Raw genomic sequence first — 21,938 nt, 5'->3', positions numbered from 1 at the left:
TTTGAAATAGCTAGGTGTTGTTCAAAAATTGATGATTGCGCAATCATGTAACAAAATGGCTGCTATGACTGCCATGTCAAAATTTTTACGAGGTCGAAAAATAATCGCACTTTATCGGCTCCACTTCCTTAACATTCCTACCAATTTTCAGCTCAATGGTTCCAGTGTGACTGAAGCAGAAGTTTAAAATGTGTTTTTCAAGATGGCTGCCAGTGGACCTAAGAAAACAAGACTAAATCCCATCTTAGGGTTAATCCCTGGGTCACGAGACTAAATCCCATCTTAGGGTTAATCCCTGGGTCACGAGACTAAATCCCATCTTAGGGTTAATCCCTGGGTCACGAGACTAAATCCCAATTTAGGGTTAATCACTTGGTCGCGAGACTGAATCCCATCTTAGGGTTAATCACTTGGTCACGAGACTGAATCCCATCTTAGGATTAATCACTTGGTCACGAGACTAAATCACATCTTAGGGTTAATCACTGGGTCACGAGACTAAATCCCAACTTAGGGTTAATCACTTGGTCGCGAGACTAAATCCCATCTTAGGGTTAATCACTGGGTCACGAGACTGAATCCTATCTTAGGGTTAATCACTGGGTCACGAGACTGAATCCCATCTTAGGGTTAATCACTGGGTCACGAGACTGAATCCCAAATTAGGGTTTATCACTTGGTCACGAGACTAAATCCCATCTTGGGGTTAATCACTGGGTCACGAGACTGAATCCCATCTTAGGGTTAATCACTGGGTCACGAGACTGAATCCCAAATTAGGGTTTATCATTGGGTCACGAGACTAAATCCCATCTTAGGGTTAATCACTTGGTCACGAGACTGAATCCCATCTTAGGATTAATCACTTGGTCACGAGACTAAATCACATCTTAGGGTTAATCACTGGGTCACGAGACTAAATCCCAACTTAGGGTTAATCACTTGGTCGCGAGACTAAATCCCATCTTAGGGTTAATCACTGGGTCACGAGACTGAATCCTATCTTAGGGTTAATCACTGGGTCACGAGACTGAATCCCATCTTAGGGTTAATCACTGGGTCACGAGACTGAATCCCAAATTAGGGTTTATCACTTGGTCACGAGACTAAATCCCATCTTGGGGTTAATCACTGGGTCACGAGACTGAATCCCATCTTAGGGTTAATCACTGGGTCACGAGACTGAATCCCAAATTAGGGTTTATCATTGGGTCACGAGACTAAATCCCATCTTAGGGTTAATCATTGGGTCACGAGACTAAATCCCAACTTAGGGTTAATCACTGGGTCACGAGACTGAATCCCATCTTAGGGTTAATCACTGGGTCACGAGACTGAATCCCATCTTAGGGTTAATCACTGGGTCACGAGACTGAATCCCAAATTAGGGTTTATCCCTTAATTCAACTCAAGAACAGGGTAAGTGTTCCTGGGTGCCTTATTATTTTAAGTATCAGTGTATTTATTTACTATATCTATATAAAGCATATTTCTACCATTTCCTATGTGATGATCCAATGAATAAGTCCTTTTGGGTGTAAACATAATCTTTGGCATTCATCTTTTCATGACCATCAAGCAAATATATCTTTTCCAAATTACTGGGCTTGCTGGACCCTCCATTTATATTATTTTTGTATCTACATCAAACATATCTTACCCTTTAAGGTATCCACATCTTTTGTTATGGTGTCTTGCCTGTCCTTTACGTCACTGACTTCCGCTGTAAATACAAACATATGTCATTGTACAGACTGACTTCTGCTATAAATACAAACATATGTCATTGTACAGACTGACTTCTGCTATAAATACAAACATATGTCATCGTACAGACTGACTTCCGCTATAAATACAAACATATGTCATTGTACAGACTGACTTCTGCTATAAATACAAACATATGTCATTGTACAGACTGACTTCTGCTATAAATACAAACATATGTCATTGTACAGACTGACTTCTGCTATAAATACAAACATGTGTCATTGTACAGACTGACTTCTGCTATAAATACAAACACGTGTCATTGTACAGACTGACTTCTGCTATAAATACAAACATATGTCATTGTACAGACTGACTTCTGCTATAAATACAAACATATGTCATTGTACAGACTGACTTCTGCTACAAATACAAACATATGTCATTGTACAGACTAACTTCTGCTAAAAATACAAACATGTGTCATTGTACAGACTTGATATTGAAATTAATGTAGTAAAACATCAAGTATCCTGTATTTATTACAAGAGGTGCAGAGGGCCCGCATCTCTCACCTATATTTCAGTAATCACAGCGGAATACTTCCATATCACAATATCATTTCCTACTATTTAAGCTGTCTCTCCCTACACAAAGACAAACATATATCACTGTACAAACTAAACATTGAAGTTGATGTTGTATCTATTATAAATACTCTAACATCTAAACACAACATCTCAGATGGATCTTGATGTAGACCATCGACCAATCGTCATCAGTTGTAAGTGATATTTTCTGAAGTCATTGAAAGATTTGAACACATACCATTACCCTGAGACTTTCAGTATTCAAATGAATTTTTTTTAAAGACCAGAGGGTGACCTTTATTGGATAATTTTAAGGCTGATCTTTTCTCTTCTTCCTCTTAATTAAACAAGAGATCCCAGAAGGATCTCAATGCCCACTATTGAACGATCTTTATAGGTTCCATGTCAGAATGATCTCTCTATTTTCCCCTTCCCCTTACTAATCTGTGTAAATTGAGAGACATCCCCTCAGTACTTTTCAAACAAGGGGAACCTATATATTAAATTTGAGATTTAGTGATAATGGCTGCCTGTTGGCCATGTTGTTTTCAGATTGGTACCAAAATGCAACATGAGGGATCAAGGGGAACCTACATATGAAATTTGAGAAAGATTCCTTCAGTGCTTTCTCAGAAATAGCGATAGCAAACCTCAATTGTCAAAATCCAAGATGGCTGCCTAGGGACCAAGGGGAACATAGAAATGAAAGTTGAGAAAGATCCATGAATATCTTTCTGAGAAATAGTAGTATGGATGGCCAGACGCTGGACGAAGAGCTATTTGATCAGCCCACCATTTGATGATGGTGGGCTAAAAATGCTATCTTTCTTGTATTCATAAATACAACCATTTCCAAGTTATTGGACTTGTTAGGCCTTCCATTCATATCTTACCCTTCATGTTACCCATATCGGTTGTCAACGTTTCTTGTCTTCCTTTGGCATTGTTCATTTCCTCTGAAAAGACAAACAATATCAATGTGGAGACTGAATATCAAAGTACATGCACTGAATGATAAACAAGACATCTAAATGTAAATTTATTCAAAATATCACAGCTGTAAGTTTGTAATGTTTCAGGACAATTAGATGTAATAGTGATGTTGGTATAATGAGGATGTAGAAAATGTATTTATAGTAACAGTGACCTCGATTTTGACCCAAGGATGCTGAAAACCCAAATTGCTCAAAAGCTGCGGGCTGTAAGTGTCAATTAATAAAGTCCATTGAGCATGAATCACATGGTGTCAATTAATGAAGTCCATTGAGCATGAATCACATGGTGTCAATTAATTAAAGTCCATTGAGCATGAATCACATGGTGTCAATTAATTAAGTCCATTGAGCATGAATCACATGGTGTCAATTAATTAAGTCCATGGAGCATGAATCATCTTGTGTTTCTTTTCAAATTCATGCAATGATCTTAATTGGGTCTATGCCAGAGTGATCTTTTCTCCTTCCTTAGCTTTCTCAACGTCAACCTGTACAAGGGGAACCTACTTGAAATTATAGAAAGATCTATAAAGCAAGAGGCCCATGGGCCTTAACGGTCATCTGACTTTAAAGATCTGTGAAGTTTGAAATAGGTGTTGTTCAGGAAAACCATGATTGTGCAATTAATTATGTTACAAAATGGCCACCGTGGCTGCCATAGAGTTTTTACGAGGCTGAAAAATAACAATATGGGGTTGGTCCCCCGGGTACCCCAAGAGATAAAGATAATCTACAAACTTCAATGGTCAGAATCCAAAATGACTGAATGTCATCCATTTTGATCCCTTGGTCACACTCAAAATTCAATTAACTTAAGCTATTGAGAGGAACCTTATCATACAGCATGCCAAATATCGTTTGAATACTTCTCAAGAAAGAGCTAAAAATAGACATATTTACAGATTGGCGAGGAAGGAAATATCATGATCCTTTATTTTTTTTATTATATCATACCTTTTATGTCATCAACATCTCTTGTCGTCGTGTTATGTCGGGCTGTGACATCACTGACTGCCCCTGAAAAGATAAACAATATGCATGTATATCATTGTGGATAATATGGAAGTTGATGATGTGAAGCATCATATATCTATTATAGATACACTCATATCTATACACAACATCCGGGGTGCCTTCGATAAGACAATATTTTTCAGTTCCAAATTTGATATTTTCTTTCCTCTGCCCTAAATTGCTGTTGTATTGACAGACAAGTCAGTTGGAAAAGATCTGAGTGGGAACACATTGGGGCAGGCGAGTCAAACATGGCCCACTGGGCCCGAATAGCTCACCTGCTATCTAGTGAAATGGTGTCTTATAAATATTTTTGCCAACACATTGGGACACGCGAGTCAAAGACCTGAGTGGTAACACATTGGGACAGGCCAGTCAAAGAAGTGAGTGGTAACACATTGGGACAGGTGAGTCAAAGAACTGAATGGTAACACATTGGGACAGGTGAGTCAACGAACTGAATGGTAATACTTTGGGACAGGTGAGTCAAAGAACTGTATGGTAACACATTGGGACAGGTGAGTCATAGAACTGAGTGGTAACACATTGGGACAGGTGAGTCAAAGAACTGCATAGTAACACATTGGGACAGGTAAGTCAAAGAACTGTATGGTAACACATTGGGACAGGTGAGTCAAAGAACTGCATAGAAACACATTGGGACAGGTGAGTCAAAGAACTGTATGGTAACACATTGGGACAGGTGAGTCAAAGAACTGTATGGTAACACATTGGGACAGGTGAGTCAAAGAACTGTATGGTAACACATTGGGACAGGTGAGTCAAAGAACTGAGTGGTAACACATTGGGACAGGTGAGTCAAAGAACTGAGTGGTAACACATTGGAACAGGCCAGTCAAAGAACTGAGTGGTAACACATTGGAACAGGTGAGTCAACGAAGTGAATGGTAATACATTGGGAAAGGTGAGTCAAAGAACTGAATGGTAACACATTGGGACAGGTAAGTCAAAGAACTGTACGGTAACACATTGGGAAAGGTGAGTCAAAGAACTGAATGGTAACACATTGGGATAGGTGAGTCAAAGAACTGTATGGTAACACATTGGGACAGGTGAGTCAAAGAACTGAGTGGTAACACATTGGGACAGGTGAGTCAAAGAACTGTATGGTAACACATTGGGACAGGTGAGTCAAAGAACTGTATGGTAACACATTGGGACAGGTGAGTCAAAGAACTGAGTGGTAACACATTGGGACAGGTGAGTCAAAGAACTGAGTGGTAACACATTGGAACAGGCCAGTCAAAGAACTGAGTGGTAACACATTGGAACAGGTGAGTCAACGAAGTGAATGGTAATACATTGGGAAAGGTGAGTCAAAGAACTGAATGGTAACACATTGGGACAGGTAAGTCAAAGAACTGTACGGTAACACATTGGGAAAGGTGAGTCAAAGAACTGAATGGTAACACATTGGGATAGGTGAGTCAAAGAACTGTATGGTAACACATTGGGACAGGTGAGTCAAAGAACTGAGTGGTAACACATTGGGACAGGTGAGTCAAAGAACTGTATGGTAACACATTGGGACAGTCGAGTCAAAGAACTGAATGGTAATACATTGGGACAGGTGAGTCAAAGAACTGTATGGTAACACATTGGGACAGGTGAGTCAAAGAACTGAGTGGTAACACATTGGGACAGGTGAGTCAAAGAACTGTATGGTAACACATTGGGACAGGTGAGTGAAAGAACTGCATAGTAACACATTGGGACAGGTGAGTCAAAGAACTGTATGGTAACACATTGGAACAGGTGAGTAAAGAACTGAGTGGTAACATATTGGGACAGGTTAGTCAAAGAACTGAGTTGTAACACATTGGGACAGGTGAGTCAAAGAACTATATGGTATCACATTGGGACAGGTGAGTCAAAGAACTGTATGGTAACACAATTGGGACAGGTGAGTCAAAGAACTGCATAGTAACACATTGGGACAGGTGAGTCAAATAAGGTTGTTGTTTCACAGCACCTAAAAACTGTCTGGTAACACATTGGGACAGGTGAGTCAAAAAACTGTATAGTAACACATTGGGACAGGTGAGTCAAAGAACTGCATAGTAACACATTGGGACAGGTGAGTCAAATAAGGTTGTTGTTTCACAGCACCTAAAAACTGTCTGGTAACACATTGGGATAGGTGAGTCAAAAAACTGTATGGTAACACATTGGGACAGGTGAGTCAAAGAACTGCATAGTAACACACTGGGACAGGTGAGTCAAATAAGGTTGTAGTTTCACAGCACCTAAAAACTGTCTGGTAACACATTGGGACAGATGAGTCAAAAAACTGTCTGGTAACACATTGGGACAGGTGAGTCAAAGAACTCGCCATTTTGTCGCATCAGAAAGTTCAAATGGCACGAAAAGGGACCAAGGGGAACCTACACATGAAGCTTGAGGAATATCCCTTCAAGTACCATACATGCCATACCTCCTGGCGTAAGACAAAATCTCCCTTATTTTCAAGTCATTTATTTCCTCCCGGGAGGAGATCCCAAATTCCCGTATTTTGTAATTCCCTCCGGTATTTTTGCCGACGCCATTTTTGTTTACAATTCAGTAGTTTTTCTCGCGAGATTCGGCTAAATTAAGCGATCATGTGATCCATCTGTTCACGTGATCACTCAATCAAAATGGCGCCTGTTGGACACGGCTTTCACACGAAGCTCTGGCTAGTGTAATGTTTGCGCTAGAATATCTATCACAATGAAATAAAGGCAAGTCGCTTACAAACAACTTTAACCCCATTAGCTAACAGACTTGAATTATTGTTTGTTTTCTATTAGGACCATACTTTGATGATGGTAATTGATACAGGGTCTGATCAGACGCAAAATCACACGTGTTTTTCATTTACTATGTGTATCGTTGATCAGTGATAGCAAGATGAAATCCGATATTTTCTTTTAGAAAACTATCAAAATTAGCACATCTGTTGGTCGTAGTGGTCAATCATGGTGTTTACAATGACTGTACAGTCCATGACAGAGACAATATACAAAATCAAAAATGATCGTGATAAGATTTACTGCAGTCTCCTAATATGAACATCTTCCGTTCTCATGATTTCATGTACATGTATACACTTGCACACTTGGAATATTTCTATATCTAATCAGTCCAACATAAGGTATCCCACAGGACATTTCATGGTGATTTTTACAACTGATGTGTTCCCTCAGAGTGGATCAAGCTTTCTAATTTAAAAAAAAATCCCAACTGATAAATGAATAACTTGCTTGTCTTAATCTTTAGCTACATGTAATCATAATATACCCTTTTCAAATGCTGTTATGCAATATGCATAAAGCTGTAAAACGTTTTGTGTTGCATAAAAAAAAAATCGAAAAAAAAATTTCATATCATCAGAATCTGAATGTATACTTATTGCATTTTTTACCTTATACAACTTTTTGATGTTTGCATATACAATATGATTAATATCCAAAATAAATATAAATATTCTTTATCACTTTCAAAATTAGTTACTTGCTTAAAAATTGAGTAAAACTTCGATATTCATGCCGCGCACAAATCTCCCCTATTTTAGGCAAAACTCCCTTAAAATAATCATCAATCTCCCTTATTGGTCTCCGAAAAATATGGCATGTATGAAGTACTTTTCGAGAAATAGCTATAACAATCTTCAATTCTCAAAATCCAACATGGCCGTCTGTCAGCCATTTTGTTTTTCTGATCAAAAGTCTCAACACCCTATAAATGAAATGTTGACACTGAATAATAAGATGGATAGATGCAGCACAACAATATAAACTTACCTATCCTAAGGAGAGTAAGCTAAGGACCTTCTCAGGTAAAAACTTGGAAATTATTGATTCCACTGAAAACATCAAAAATCTCTTGACTGTGTAATGGATCTCCTTTTATTTCTTACCCTTTACATCCTCCACATCTGTCTTCATCGTGTCCTGTTGGACTTTGATGTCATCGATTTCCCCTGGAACGACAATGATTGCATAGACTGAGTAATAAAGTACATACATGTACCAGGTAAAATACCACTGATGTCATCCAGTATTAAACTTTAAATAAACATTTCAACAGTTTAAAATTGCATATCTTCACGTAGAAGGCCTCTGGATATTTTGACCTTTATTATTCTGTATAAGTGTCCAAGTCATAATACAGTATTCCTCCTTGGATTACCTATCCTGGTCAAATAGTATGACTCTTTATATCAGGATAGAAGATCTGTGGATAGTGTCCAAGTCATAATACAGTATTCCTCCTTGGATTACCTATCCTGGTCAAATAGTATGACTCTTTATATCAGGACTTTCAACCCTGACTTTACATTTCTCGTTCTTCTGGTTTTATTAAGCACAGCCCTCCTGTAGTTTACACAACACATTTTTCAATATAAGAGATCACAGAGGGATCTTCATGCTCACCATTGAAAGGTCTTTATTGGATCTATATCAGACTGATCTTCTCTCTACGTTTCCTTTCTTTCTTTTTACCTCTTACTAATCTGATAACATGAAGTGGAACCTGCATATGAAGTTCGAGAAATATTCCTCCAGTACTTTTCAAGAAATAGCAATAACAAATTTCAATTTCAAAATCCAAGATGGCCACCTGTCGGCCATTTTGCTTTGCTGATTCCAATTTAAACATAAACAAGAGATCCCAGAGGGATCTTGGCGCCCACCATTGAATGATCTTCATAGGTTCCATGTCAGATTGATCTTCTCCCTACTTTTCCCTTCATTTTACTTATCTGTGCAAAATGAGAAACATCCCTCCAGTACTTTTCAAACAAAGGAATCCTAGCTATATAATGAATTTGAGATTTAGCGATAATGATGTTTGTTTGCTAGATTGTTTTCAGGACAGACTGGTCACAAAATGCAATCGAGGGATAGGCAGGAACTTACACATCAAATTTTGAACAATCCTTCAAGTACTCCTCACGAAATGGAGATAACAATTTCAACTTCAGAACCCAAGATGGCCGCCTGTCAGCATTTTCATTTCCATTTCAGACTCTTAATTTAATACATAAAACAAGTGATCAATCAGAACCTGTATATGAAGTTTGAAAAATATCCATTCTGTACTTGGAATAACTTCTGCTTGACCAAATGGGTTTTTCTCAGGGTACTCCAAGAGAAACTGATAACAATCTACACACTTCATAGGTCAAAATCTAAAATGACTGCATGTCAGCCATTTTGCTCCCTGGGTCAGACTCAAAATTAAATAAGCTATTTAGGGGAACGTTATTAAGAAGCATAAAATAACTTTCTAATACTTCTCAAGAACGAGCTATCAATAGAGTTATTTACGAATGGATAAGGGAGGAAATATGATGACTAATTATATCATACCTTTTATTTCATCCACATCTCTAGCAGTTGTGTCATGTCGGGCTGTGACATCACTGACTGCCCCTGAAAAGACAAACAATATACATGTATTTCCTTGTAGATAATATGGAAGTTGATGATGTGAAGCATCATATATATCTATTATAAGAGGCCCAAGGGCCTTAACGGTCATCTGACTCTAAATTAAAGACCCTTATATTATTGTAGTATGCATTCTCTGTGGTAGGTTTAGTAATTTTTGAAATTTGGATCAACCTGAAAAATAACACTTGATCAAGACCATCTCAGGATCAGTTCTGGTAAGTTAGATCTTCCTAAAGGAATTTGAGAAGTTTAAAATAGTTATTGTTCAGAAAAACCATGATTGCACAATCATGTTACAAAATGGCCTTCGTGGCTGCCATGTCAAAGTTTTTAGGAGGCCGAAAAATAACAACATGTGGGTCGTCCCTCGGGTACCCCAAAAGATAAAGATAATCTACAAACTTCAATGGTCAGAATCCAAAATGACTGAATGTCATCCATTTTGCTCCCTGGTTCAGACTCAAAATCAAATTAACTTAAGCTATTGAGGGGAACCTTATCATACAGCATGCCAAATATCGTTTGAATACTTCTAAAAAAGAGCTAACAAGAGATCCCAGAGGGATCTTGGCGCCCACCATTGAATGTTCTTCATAGGTTCCATTTCAGATTGATCTTTTCTCTACTTTTCTCTTCTTCTAAGTCTTACTAATCTGTGTAAATTCAGAAGAAACCTCTAGTACTTTTCAAACAAGGGAAACCTATATATAAAATTTAAGATTTAGGCACCAAGGGGAACCTTCATATGGAATTTGAGAAAGATTCCTTCATTACTTTCTGAGAAATAGCGATAACAAACTTCAATTGTCAAAATCCAAGATGGCTGCCTGTCAGCCATGTTGTTTTCCGATTGGTCTCAAAATGCAATTTGCATAACTAGGCACATGGGGGAACCTACATATGAAATTTCAGGAATATCCCTTCATTAGTTTCTTAGAAATAGCGATAACCAGTTTCAATTTTTGAAATCCAAGATGGCTGCCTGTCGGCCATGTTGTTTTCCGATCGGTCACAAAATGCAATATATGCATAACTAAGCACCAAGGGGAACCTACATATGAAATTTGAGAAATATCCCTTCAGTACTTTCTCAGAAATAGCGATAACAATCTTCAATGGTCAAAATCCAAGATGGCTGCCTGTCGGCCATGTTGTTTTCCGATCGGTCCCAAAATACAATATGCATAATTAAGCACCAAGGGGAACCGACATATGAAATTTGAGAAAGATTCCTTCAGTGCTTTCTCAGAAATAGCGATAACAAACTTTAATGGTCAAAATCCAAGATGGCTGCCTGTCGGCCATGTTGTTTTCCGATCGGTTCCAAAATGCAATATGCATAACTAAGCATCAAGGGGAACCTACATATGAAATTTGAGAAAGATCCCTTCAGTACTTTCTCAGAAATAGCGATAACAAATTTCAATGGTCAAAATCCAAGATGGCTGCCTGTCGGCCATGTTGTTTTCCGATCGATCCCAAAATGCAATATGCATAACAAGGCACCAAGGGAAACCTACATATGAAATTTGAGAAAGATCCCTTCAATCCTTTCTGAGGATTAGCGATAACAAGAATTGTTTACAGACGGACGGACGGACGGACGGACGGACCACGGACCACGGACGCAGGGCGATTTGAAAAGCCCACCATCTCATGATGGTGGGCTAAAAATAGACATATTTACAGATGGGCGAGGAAGGAAATATCATGATCCTTTATTTTTTTAATTATATCATACCTTTTATGTCATCCACATCTCTTGCCGTCGTGTTATGTCGGACTGTGACATCACTGACTGCCCCTGAAAAGACAAACAATATGCTTGTATGTCATTGTGGATAATATGGAAGTTGATGATGTGAAGCATCATATATCTATTATAGATACACTCATATCTATACACAACATCCTGGGTGCCTTCGATAAGACAATATTTTTCAGTTCCAAATTTGATATTTTCTTTCCTCTGCCCTAAATTGGTGTTGTATTGACAGACCAGTCAGTTGGAAAAGATCTGAACTCATTGGGGCAGGCGAGTCAAACAAGGCCCACTGGGCCCCGAAAAGCTACCTGCTATCTAGTGAAATCGTGTCTTATAAATATTTTGGCCAACACATTGGGACACGCGAGTCAAAGAACTGTATGGTAACACATTGGGACAGGCCAGTCAAAGAAGTGAGTGGTAACACATTGGGACAGGTGAGTCAAAGAACTGAGTGGTAACTAATTGGGACAGGCCAGTCAAAGAACTGAATGGTAACACATTGGGACAGGCGAGTCAAAGAACTGAATGGTAACACATTGGGACAGGTGAGTCAAAGAACTGTATGTTAACACATTGGGACAGGTAAGTCAAAGAACTGTATGGTAACACATTGGGACAGGTGAGTCAAAGAACTGAGTGGTAACACATTGGGACAGACCAGTCAAAGAACTGAGTGGTAACAAATTGGGACAGGTGAGTCAAAGAACTGAGTGGAAACACATTGGGACAGGTGAGTCAAAGAACTGTATGTTAACACATTGGGACAGGTGAGTCAAAGAACTGAGTGGTAACACATTGGGACATGTGAGTCAAATAACTGACTGGTAACACATCGGAACAGGTGAGTCAAAGAACTGAGTGGTAACACATTGGGATAGGTGTGTCAAAGAACTTTATGGTAACACATTGGGACAGCTGAGTCAAAGAACTGAATGGTAACACAGAAGGACAGGTTAGCCAAATAAGGTTGCTGTTTCACAGCACCTAAAAACTGTATGGTAACACATTGGAACAGGTGAGTCAAAAAACTGTATGGTAACACATTGGGACAGGTGAGTCAAAGAACTGTACGGTAACACATTGGAACAGGTGAGTTAAATAACTGACTGGTAACACATTGGGACAGGTGAGTCAAACAAGAGGCCCATGGGCCTTAACGGTCATCTGACAAACACTTACACTTACAGCAGGGACACACACCCCAATCCAGCATTATTACCATAAATTATTTATCGCAGCCAGTTATGTTTTAGATCAAATTTAGTTTTTATCCATTTAGCTTGTCCAGGAAGAGCAGCATCATAAAGCAAAATTTTAGCCAAGTTCCCATTTTTGGGGCATGCCCCTCTGTCCCAATGGGTCAGACAAGACTCATTTATATCAATTAGGATTGCCTTTCCCCAATGATGTTTCATACTAAATATGGTTGTAATCAATTCAGGCATTAAGGAGGAATTGCATTTTTAAGAAATGTTTAACCTAAGCGCTCCTTTTGCCCCATCTTTTTTTCCCCAGGGGTCAAACCTGTCTCATTAAAAAATATGATTGCCGTCACCTTATGTTTCACATCAAATTTGGTTGTAATCCACCAAAAGGTTAGGGAGGATTAGGATTTAACAGCAAATATTCACCAAAGTTCCCCTTTTGGGGCCCTGCCCCTCAGGCCCCATCGGTCACACTAGCCTCGTTTATATAAAATATGACCACCCTTCCCAAAGGATGTTTCACACCATATTTCGTATTAATCCACCCAAGGGTTAGAGAGAAGTGGGATTTATAGCAAAAATTCACCAAAGTTCCCCTTTTGGGGCCCCGCCCCTCTGGCCCTAGGGGTCAAACCAGCCTCATTTATATAAAATATGACCACCCTCCTCCAATGATGTTTCACACCAAATTTGGTAATAATTCACTATGGGTGTTAGGAGGAGTAGGATTTTATAGCAAAATTTCATCAAAGTTCCCCTTTTGGGGCCCTGCCCCTCTGGCCCCAGGGGCCACACCAGCCTCATTTATATAAAATATGACCACCCTCCACCAATGATGTTTCACACAATATCTGGTTGAAATCCACCAAAGGGTTAAGGACGAGTAGGATTTTATAGCAAAATTTCATCAAAGTTCCCTTTTTTGGGCCAGTCACTCTGGCCCCAGGGCTCACACCAGCCTCATTTATATAAAATATGACCACCCTCCCCCAATGATGTTTCACAACATATCTGGTTGAAATCTACTAAAGGGTTAAGGAGGAGTAGGATTTTATAGCAAAATTTCATCAAAGTTCCCCTTTTGGGGCCCCACCCCTCAGGCCCCAGGGGTCACACTAGCCTCATTTATATAAAATATGACCGCCCTCCCCAAATGATGTTTCACAACATATCTGGTTGAAATCCACTACAGGGTTAAGGAGGAGTAGGATTTTATAGCAAAATTTCATCAAAGTTCCCCATTTGGGGCCCCGCCCCTCAGGCCCTAGTGGTCACACCAGCCTCATTTATATAAAATATGACCGCCCTCCCCAAATGATGTTTCACAACATATCTGGTTGAAATCCACTAAAGGGTTAAGGAGGAGTAGGATTTTATAGCAAAATTTCATCAAAGTTCCCCTTTTGGGGCCCCGCCCCTCAGGCCCCAGGGGTCACACCAACTTCATTTATATAAAATATGACCGCCCTCCCCCAATGATGTTTCACACCAAATTTAGTTGTAATCCACCCAAGGGTAAAGGAGGAGTAGGATTTTATAGCAATATTCACCTAAGTTCCCTTTTTGGGGCCCCGCCCTTCTGGCCCCAGGGGTCAGACCAGCCTCATTTATATAAAATATGATTGCCCTCCCCCAATGATGCTTCAAACCAAATTTGGAAGTAATCCACCCAAGCGTTAAGGAGGAGTAGCGTTTTGAAAGAAAAAGTTTACGGACGGCGCACGGCGCACGGCGGACGACGACGGACGAAGCACGATGACTATAGGTCATCCTGACCCTTTGGGTCAGATGACCTAAAAAACTGTATGGTAACACATTGGGACAGGTAAGTCAAAGAACTGGCCATTTTGTTCCATCAAAAATCTAAGTTCTAATGGCACAAAAAGGGACCAAGGGGAACCTACACATGAAGCTTGAGGAATATCCCTTCAAGTACTTTTCGAGAAATAGCTACAACAATCTTCAATTCTCAAAATCCAACATGGCCCCGTCTGTCAGCCATTTTATTTTTCTGATCAAAAGTCTCAACACCCTATAAATTAAATGTTGACATTGAATAATAAGATGGATAGATGCAGCACAACAATATAAACTTACCTATCCTAAGGGGAGTAAGCTAAGGACCTTCTCAGGTAAAAACTTGGAAATTATTGATTCCACTGAAAACATGAAAAATGTCTGACTGTGTAATGGATCTCCTTTTGTATCTTACCTTTTACATCCTCCACATCTGTCTTCATCGTGTACTGTTGGACTTTGATGTCACCGATTTCCCCTGGAAAGACAATGATTGCACAGGCTGAGTAATAAAGTACATTTGTACATGCAGTGCACCAGGTATATTACCATTGATGTCTTTATTGGATCTATATCAGACTGATCTTCTCTCTACTTTTCCTTTCTTTCTTTTTTACCTCTTACTAATCTGATAACATGAAGTGGAACCTGCATATGAAGTTCGAGAAATATTCCTCCAGTACTTTTCAAGAAATAGCGATAACAAATTTCAATTTCAAAATCCAAGATGGCCACCTGTCGGCCATTTTGCTTTGCTGATTCCAATGTAAACATAAAAAATCTCTGACTGTGTATATTTGTACGTAATGGATCTCCTTTTGTATCTTACCTTTTACATCCTCCACATCTGTCTTCATCGTGTCCTGTTGGACTTTGATGTCACCGATTTCCCCTGGAAAGACAATGATTGTATAGACTGAGTAATAAAGTACATACATGTACCAGGTAAAATACCACTGATGTCATCCAGTATTAAACTTTAAATAAACATTTCAACAGTTTAAAATTGCACATCTTCACGTAGAAGGCCTCTGGATATTTTGATCTTGATCACTTTGTATAAGTGTCCAAGTATTCCTCTTTGGATTACCTTTATTGGTCAAATACCCTGACTCTTCATATCAGGACGTTCAACCCTGATTTTACACTTCTTGTTCTTCTGTAAAATGGGATTAATTATAAGCAAATGGCTTCTGTAGTTAAAACCTATTAAATATATGTTAATTCTGAATCACAATACTTATCCCAGTTACCGTAAACCCTATGCACAGCTTACCTTCAAGTTTCTGCACAAGAACAATAAAATTTTGCTCTGTCTGTGGGTCAATCCTCATGGACAGTATGCTGTCCACCTTTGCTACAAATGCCATACTTGTCAATACAGTATTCTCTATGTCTTCCACACTTTTCCTGATGTCGGCCCATCTGATTTTGAAATCTCCATCAGAAATGGAGGCAGTGTTTGCATGTGCGTAAGCTTCATTACGCTGAACTCGCAGACGGTCAATGTTGGCCGAAAGCGATCTGTCTGCCAAATCTGGAACTCTCCCCCAACCGTTCTTGTGAGGTGGAATGTTTCCAAGGTTCCTAAGCAGGATATAGATAAGAGATGTATCTAAATCTTGCAATGACCCTGCAAACACTCCACCTTTGGGGAACAGGATCTTCCTCTGCTGGTTATTCAACAAAGAGAAGATCTGTCTCTTCTGGTTCCCAAGAACAGGGCCAAGTCCTGAGGTTGGCAGACGAGAGTGGAGTAATTCTCTGAAGACATCTTGGACGACATCAATCATCAGTATACAAATTCGGGCAAAGTTAACAGTTTCCTTGGTCGACTGGTACTTGGCAGCCATATTCTAAAGTTGGTTTACAGCGATGTAGTGACAGTGGTACTGGAAAATAGAAGCCAAAGCAAATTAGATTCTAAATATCTGGTAAACTAGAACTGTCTGCAGGATGACTGCCTGATCTCTACCCCCAATCCCCACACCCCTCCCCGTTCCCAATCAACCATTCCTATTCTGCCCCTAAGTTTGACAATACCGGGTAAATACAGAAAGATCATTTATTTTGGACAGTGTTTGACACTTCACGTACAAATTAACAAGAGGCCCATGGGCCGGCCTTAATTCACCTGAGATTTTAAATATTTCAGTTTATTTATTTAATTCTGTTTAACTACCATGTCAAGCTGATAATGTTAACCAAGTTAAAATGAACTTCAATAAAACTTCAATAGAAATCAAACAAATTATAGTCAAACTGTGATTTCCCTATATAAACTATGGTAAAGTTTACCCCCTTCCCAGGGGCAAACACCGGACCCCAGGGACATCAAATTCACAATTTTGGTAAAGCACCTTAAGACCCTTCCATCTATGAAGAGTATTTGATTCCATCATAACTGAGAGTAGAGAAGGTTTTTGAAATTTCAGTCAATTTGACCCTTTTTAACCCCACCCATCAGCCCCTGGGGGTCATTCAGGGCCAACATGTGCATGCAATCAAACTGTCATCTCATACTGATAATGTTAACCAAATTAGAATGAATTCCATTACAAATCCAAGAAATAAAAGACAAAACTGTGATTTCCCTATATAAACTACAGTAAAGTTTACCTCCTCCCCAGGGGCAAACATGACACCCCAGGGTCATGAAATTCACAATTTTGGTAAAGCACCTTAAGACCCTTCCATCTATGAAGAGTGTTTGATTCCAAACCATATCTGAGAGTAGAGAAGATTTGCCCTGGGGTGTGGGGATCATATAATTCACAATTTTGGTTGACTTTTGGCCATAGAAGCTTCCTGCAAAATTTCATTTGTCTCAGGTAACCTAACAAGAGATCCCAGAGGGATCTTGGCACCTAACATTGAATGATTTTGATAGGTTCCATGTCAGATCGATCTTTTCTCAATTCTCCCCTTCACCTTACTAATCTATGTAAATTGAGAAACATCCCTCCAGTACTTTTCAAACAAGGGAAACTAATATATGAAATCTGAGATTTAGCGATAATGGCTGTTTGTCGACAATGTTTACGGTGGACCATGGGGAACCTACATATGAAATTTAATTAAGATTCCTTCAGTGCCTTCTGTAAAATAACGATAACAAACTTCAGTTGCCAAATCCAATATGGCTGCCTGTTGGCCAAGTTGTTATCCGACTGGTCCTAAAAAGCTATATGCATAACTAGGGACCAAGGGTAACATATATATATCAAATTTGAAAACATCCCTTCAGTTTTTTTCTGAGAAATAGCGATAACAAACTTCAGTTGTCAAAATCCAAGATGGCTGCCTGTCGGCCATGCTGATATCCAACTGGTACCAAAATAAAATATGTATAACAAGGGAACAAGGGCAACCTACATATGAAATTTCAGAGAGATCACTTCAGCACTTTCTGAGGAATAGCAATAACAAACTTCAATTGTCAAAATCCAAGATGGCTGGCAGTCAGCCATGTTGTTTTCTGATCGGTCCCAAAATGCAATATGCATAACTAAATACAAAGGGAAACATACATATGAAATTTGAGAAAGATCCCTTCAGTACTTTCTCAGACATCGCGATAACAAACTTTAATGGTCAAAATCCAAGATGGCTGGTAGTCGGCCATGTTGTTTTTTTATTGGTCCTCAAATGCAATATGCATAACTAGGGACCAAGGGTAACCTACAAATGAAATTTGAGAAAGATCCCTTTAGTTCTTTATCAGAAATAGCGATAACAAACCTCAATTGTCAAAATCCAAGATGGCTGCCCGTCAGCCATGTTGTTTTTTATTGGTCCCAAAATGCAATATGCAAAACTAGGGACCAAGTGCAACCTACACATGAAATTTGAGAAGGATCTCTTCAGTACTTTCTCAAAAATAGCAATAACAAACTTCAATTGTCAAAATTCAAGATGACTGCCCGTCGGCCATGTTTTTTTGTATTGGTCCCAAAATGCATTATGCATAACTACATACCAAGGGTAACATACATATGAAATTTGAGAAAGATCCCTTCAGTACTTTCTCAGACATCGCGATAACAAACTTTAATGGTCAAAATCCAAGATGGCTGGTAGTCGGCCATGTTGTTTTTTTATTGGTCCTCAAATGCAATATGCATAACTAGGGACCAAGGGTAACCTACAAATGAAATTTGAGAAAGATCCCTTTAGTTCTTTATCAGAAATAGCGATAACAAACCTCAATTGTCAAAATCCAAGATGGCTGCCCGTCAGCCATGTTGTTTTTTATTGGTCCCAAAATGCAATATGCAAAACTAGGGACCAAGTGCAACCTACACATGAAATTTGAGAAGGATCTCTTCAGTACTTTCTCAAAAATAGCAATAACAAACTTCAATTGTCAAAATTCAAGATGACTGCCCGTCGGCCATGTTTTTTTGTATTGGTCCCAAAATGCATTATGCATAACTACATACCAAGGGTAACATACATATGAAATTTGAGAAAAATCCCTTCAGTACTTTCTGAGAAATAGCGATAACAAGAATTCTTTATGGACGGATGGAGGGACGGACAGACCACGGACGCAGGGCAATTGAATAATAAAGCCCAGAAACAAAGTCCTGACTCCCTAGGGATGTGAAAAGATTCCAGGGATTGTTTTAATAATATTGTGTTTAATGAAACTAGGTCCCTTGGGGTGAGGAAAGACCCCAGGGCCTATTATCACATCATGATTGTGTGTATCTCTTTATGCCCAACAGTGCTATATACGGTTATGGGGTGGGGATCTCAAAGGCTTCAAAACTACAAGAGGCCCAGAGGGCCTGTATCGCTCACCTGGTTTCATGAGATATGAAACAAGAATGATGCTTAAGCATATTTGTCGCTGGTATTGCTATGTCAATATATATCATAAGCATTTTATATGGGTACATGTACATTGGTTTTATTTTAATACTAACAAGAGATCCCAGAGGGATCTTGGCGCCCACCATGGAATGATCTTTATAGGTTCCATGTCAGATTGATCTTTTCCCTACTTTTCCCTTCCTCTAAGTCTTACTTATCTGTGTAAATTCAGAAACAGCCCTCTAGTACTTTTCAAACAAGGGGAACCTATATACAGAATTTAAGATTTAGCTATAATGGCTGTCTGTCGGCCATGTTGTTTTCGTATTGGTCCCAATATGCAAAACTAGGCACTGAGGGGAACCTACATATGAAATTTGAACAAGAGATCCCAGAGGGATCTTGGCGCCCACCATTGAATGATCTTTATAGGTTCCATGTCAGATTGATCTTTTCTCTACTTTTCCCTTCCTCTAAGTCTTACTAATCTGTGTTAATTCAGAAACAGCCCTCTAGTACTTTTCAAACAAGGGGAACCTATATATAAAATTTAAGATTTAGCAATAGTGGCTGTCTGTTGTTTTTGGATTGGTCCCAAAATGCAACACCAGGGACCATGGGGAACCTACATATGAAATTTGAGAAAGATCCCTTCGGTACCTTCTGTAAAATAGCGATAACAAACTTCAATTGTCAAAATACAAGATGGCTGCCTGTCGGCCATGTTGTTTTCCTATTGGTCCCAAGATGCAATATGCAGAACTACAGACCAAGGGGAACTTATAAAAATGTTTGAGAAAGATCCCTTCAGTACTTTCTGAAAAATAGCGATAATAAGTTTCAATTGTCAAAATCTAAGATGGCTGCCTGTCGGCCATGTTGTTTTACGATTAGTCTCAAAATGCAATATGCATAACTAGGCACCGAGGGGAACCTAAATATGAAATTTGAGAAAGATCCCTTCATTCCTTTCTGAGAAATAGCGATAACAAACTTCAATTGTCAAAATCTAAGATGGCTGCCTGTCGGCCATGTTGTTTTCTGATAGGTCTTAAAATGTAATATGCATAACTAGGCACCAAGGGGAACCTATATATGAAATTTGAGAAAGATCCCTTCAGCACTTTCTGAGAAATAGCGATAACAAACTTCAATTGTCAAAATCCAAGATGGCTGCCTGTCGGCCATGTTGTTTTCTGATAGGTCTCAAAATGCAATATGCATAACTAGGCACCAAGGGAAACCTACATATGAAATTTGAGAAAGATCCCTTCAGTACTTTCTCAGAAATAGCGATAACAAACTTCAATTGTCAAAATCCAAGATGGCTGCCTGTCGGCCATGTTGTTTTCTGATTGGTCTCAAAATGCAATATGCATAACTAGGCACCAATGGAAACCTACATATGAAATTTGAGAAAGATCCCTTCAGTTCTTTCTCAGAAATAGCGATAACAAACTTCAATTGCCAAAATCCAAGATGGCTGCCTGTCGGCCATGTTGTTTTCCTATTGGTCTCAAAATGCAATATACATAACTAGGCACCAAGGGAAACCTACATATGAAATTTGAGAAAGATCCCTTCAGTACTTTCTCAGAAATAGCGATAACAAACTTCAATTGTCAAAATCCAAGATGGCTACCTGTCGGCCATGTTGTTTTCAGATTGGTCTCAAAATGCAATATGCATAACAAGGCACCAAGAGGAACCTACATATGAAATTTGAGAAAGATCCCTTCAGTACTTTCTCAGAAATAGCGATAACAAACTTCAATGGTCAAAATCCAAGATGGCTGCCTGTCGGCCATGTTGTATTCCGATCAATCCCAAAATGCAATATGCATAACTAGGCACCAAGGGGAACCTACATATGAAATTTGAGAAAGATCCTTTCAGTACTTTCTCAGAAATAGCGATAACAAACTTCAATGGTCAAAATCCAAGATGGCTGCCTGTCGGCCATGTTGTTTTCCGATCGGGCCCAAAATGCAATATGCATAACTAGGCACCAAGGGGAACCTACATATGAAATTGGAGAAAGATCCCTTCGGTACTTTCTCAGAAATAGCGATAACAAACTTCAATGGTCAAAATCCAAGATGGCTGCCTGTCGGCCATGTTGTTTTCCGATCGGTCCCAAAATGCAATATGCATAACTACGAACCAAGGGGAACCTACATATGAAATTTGAGAAAGATCCCTTCAGTACTTTCTCAGAAATAGCGATAACAAACTTCAATGGTCAAAATCCAAGATGGCTGCCTGTCGGCCATGTTGTTTTGCGATCGGGCCCAAAATGCAATATGCATAACTAGGCACCAAGGGGAACCTACATATGAAATTGGAGAAAGATCCCTTTGGTACTTTCTCAGAAATAGCGATAACAAACTTCAATGGTCAAAATCCAAGATGGCTGCCTGTCGGCCATGTTGTTTTCCGATCGGTCCCAAAATGCAATATGCATAACTACGCACCAAGGGGAACCTACATATGAAATTTGAGAAAGATCCCTTCAGTACTTTCTCAGAAATAGCGATAACAAACTTCAATGGTCAAAATCCAAGATGGCTGCCTGTCGGCCA

General features: G+C 39.2%; 1 protein-coding gene across 1 annotated transcript in view; it reads right to left on the bottom strand.

Annotated features, from left to right (window-relative positions):
- LOC117344806 overlaps positions 1–21,938 on the bottom strand; it is a 37,525-nt gene that overhangs the window by 7,214 nt on the left and 8,373 nt on the right. Inside the window, exons 2-10 of the mRNA XM_033907632.1 lie at positions 15,815–16,430; positions 15,368–15,430; positions 14,954–15,016; positions 11,510–11,572; positions 9,685–9,747; positions 8,229–8,291; positions 4,250–4,312; positions 3,194–3,256; positions 1,661–1,723 (exon numbers count right to left, since the gene is read on the bottom strand). Of these exons, the coding sequence (XP_033763523.1) occupies positions 1,661–1,723; positions 3,194–3,256; positions 4,250–4,312; positions 8,229–8,291; positions 9,685–9,747; positions 11,510–11,572; positions 14,954–15,016; positions 15,368–15,430; positions 15,815–16,391 (1,081 nt within the window). The 5' untranslated portion in view covers positions 16,392–16,430. The remainder of the gene's footprint in view (positions 1–1,660; positions 1,724–3,193; positions 3,257–4,249; positions 4,313–8,228; positions 8,292–9,684; positions 9,748–11,509; positions 11,573–14,953; positions 15,017–15,367; positions 15,431–15,814; positions 16,431–21,938) is intronic.

Source organism: Pecten maximus, chromosome 16 (assembly GCF_902652985.1).
Source record: "Pecten maximus chromosome 16, xPecMax1.1, whole genome shotgun sequence".
Classification (NCBI taxonomy): domain Eukaryota; kingdom Metazoa; phylum Mollusca; class Bivalvia; order Pectinida; family Pectinidae; genus Pecten; species Pecten maximus.
This window is presented reverse-complemented; position numbering and strand designations above follow the sequence as displayed.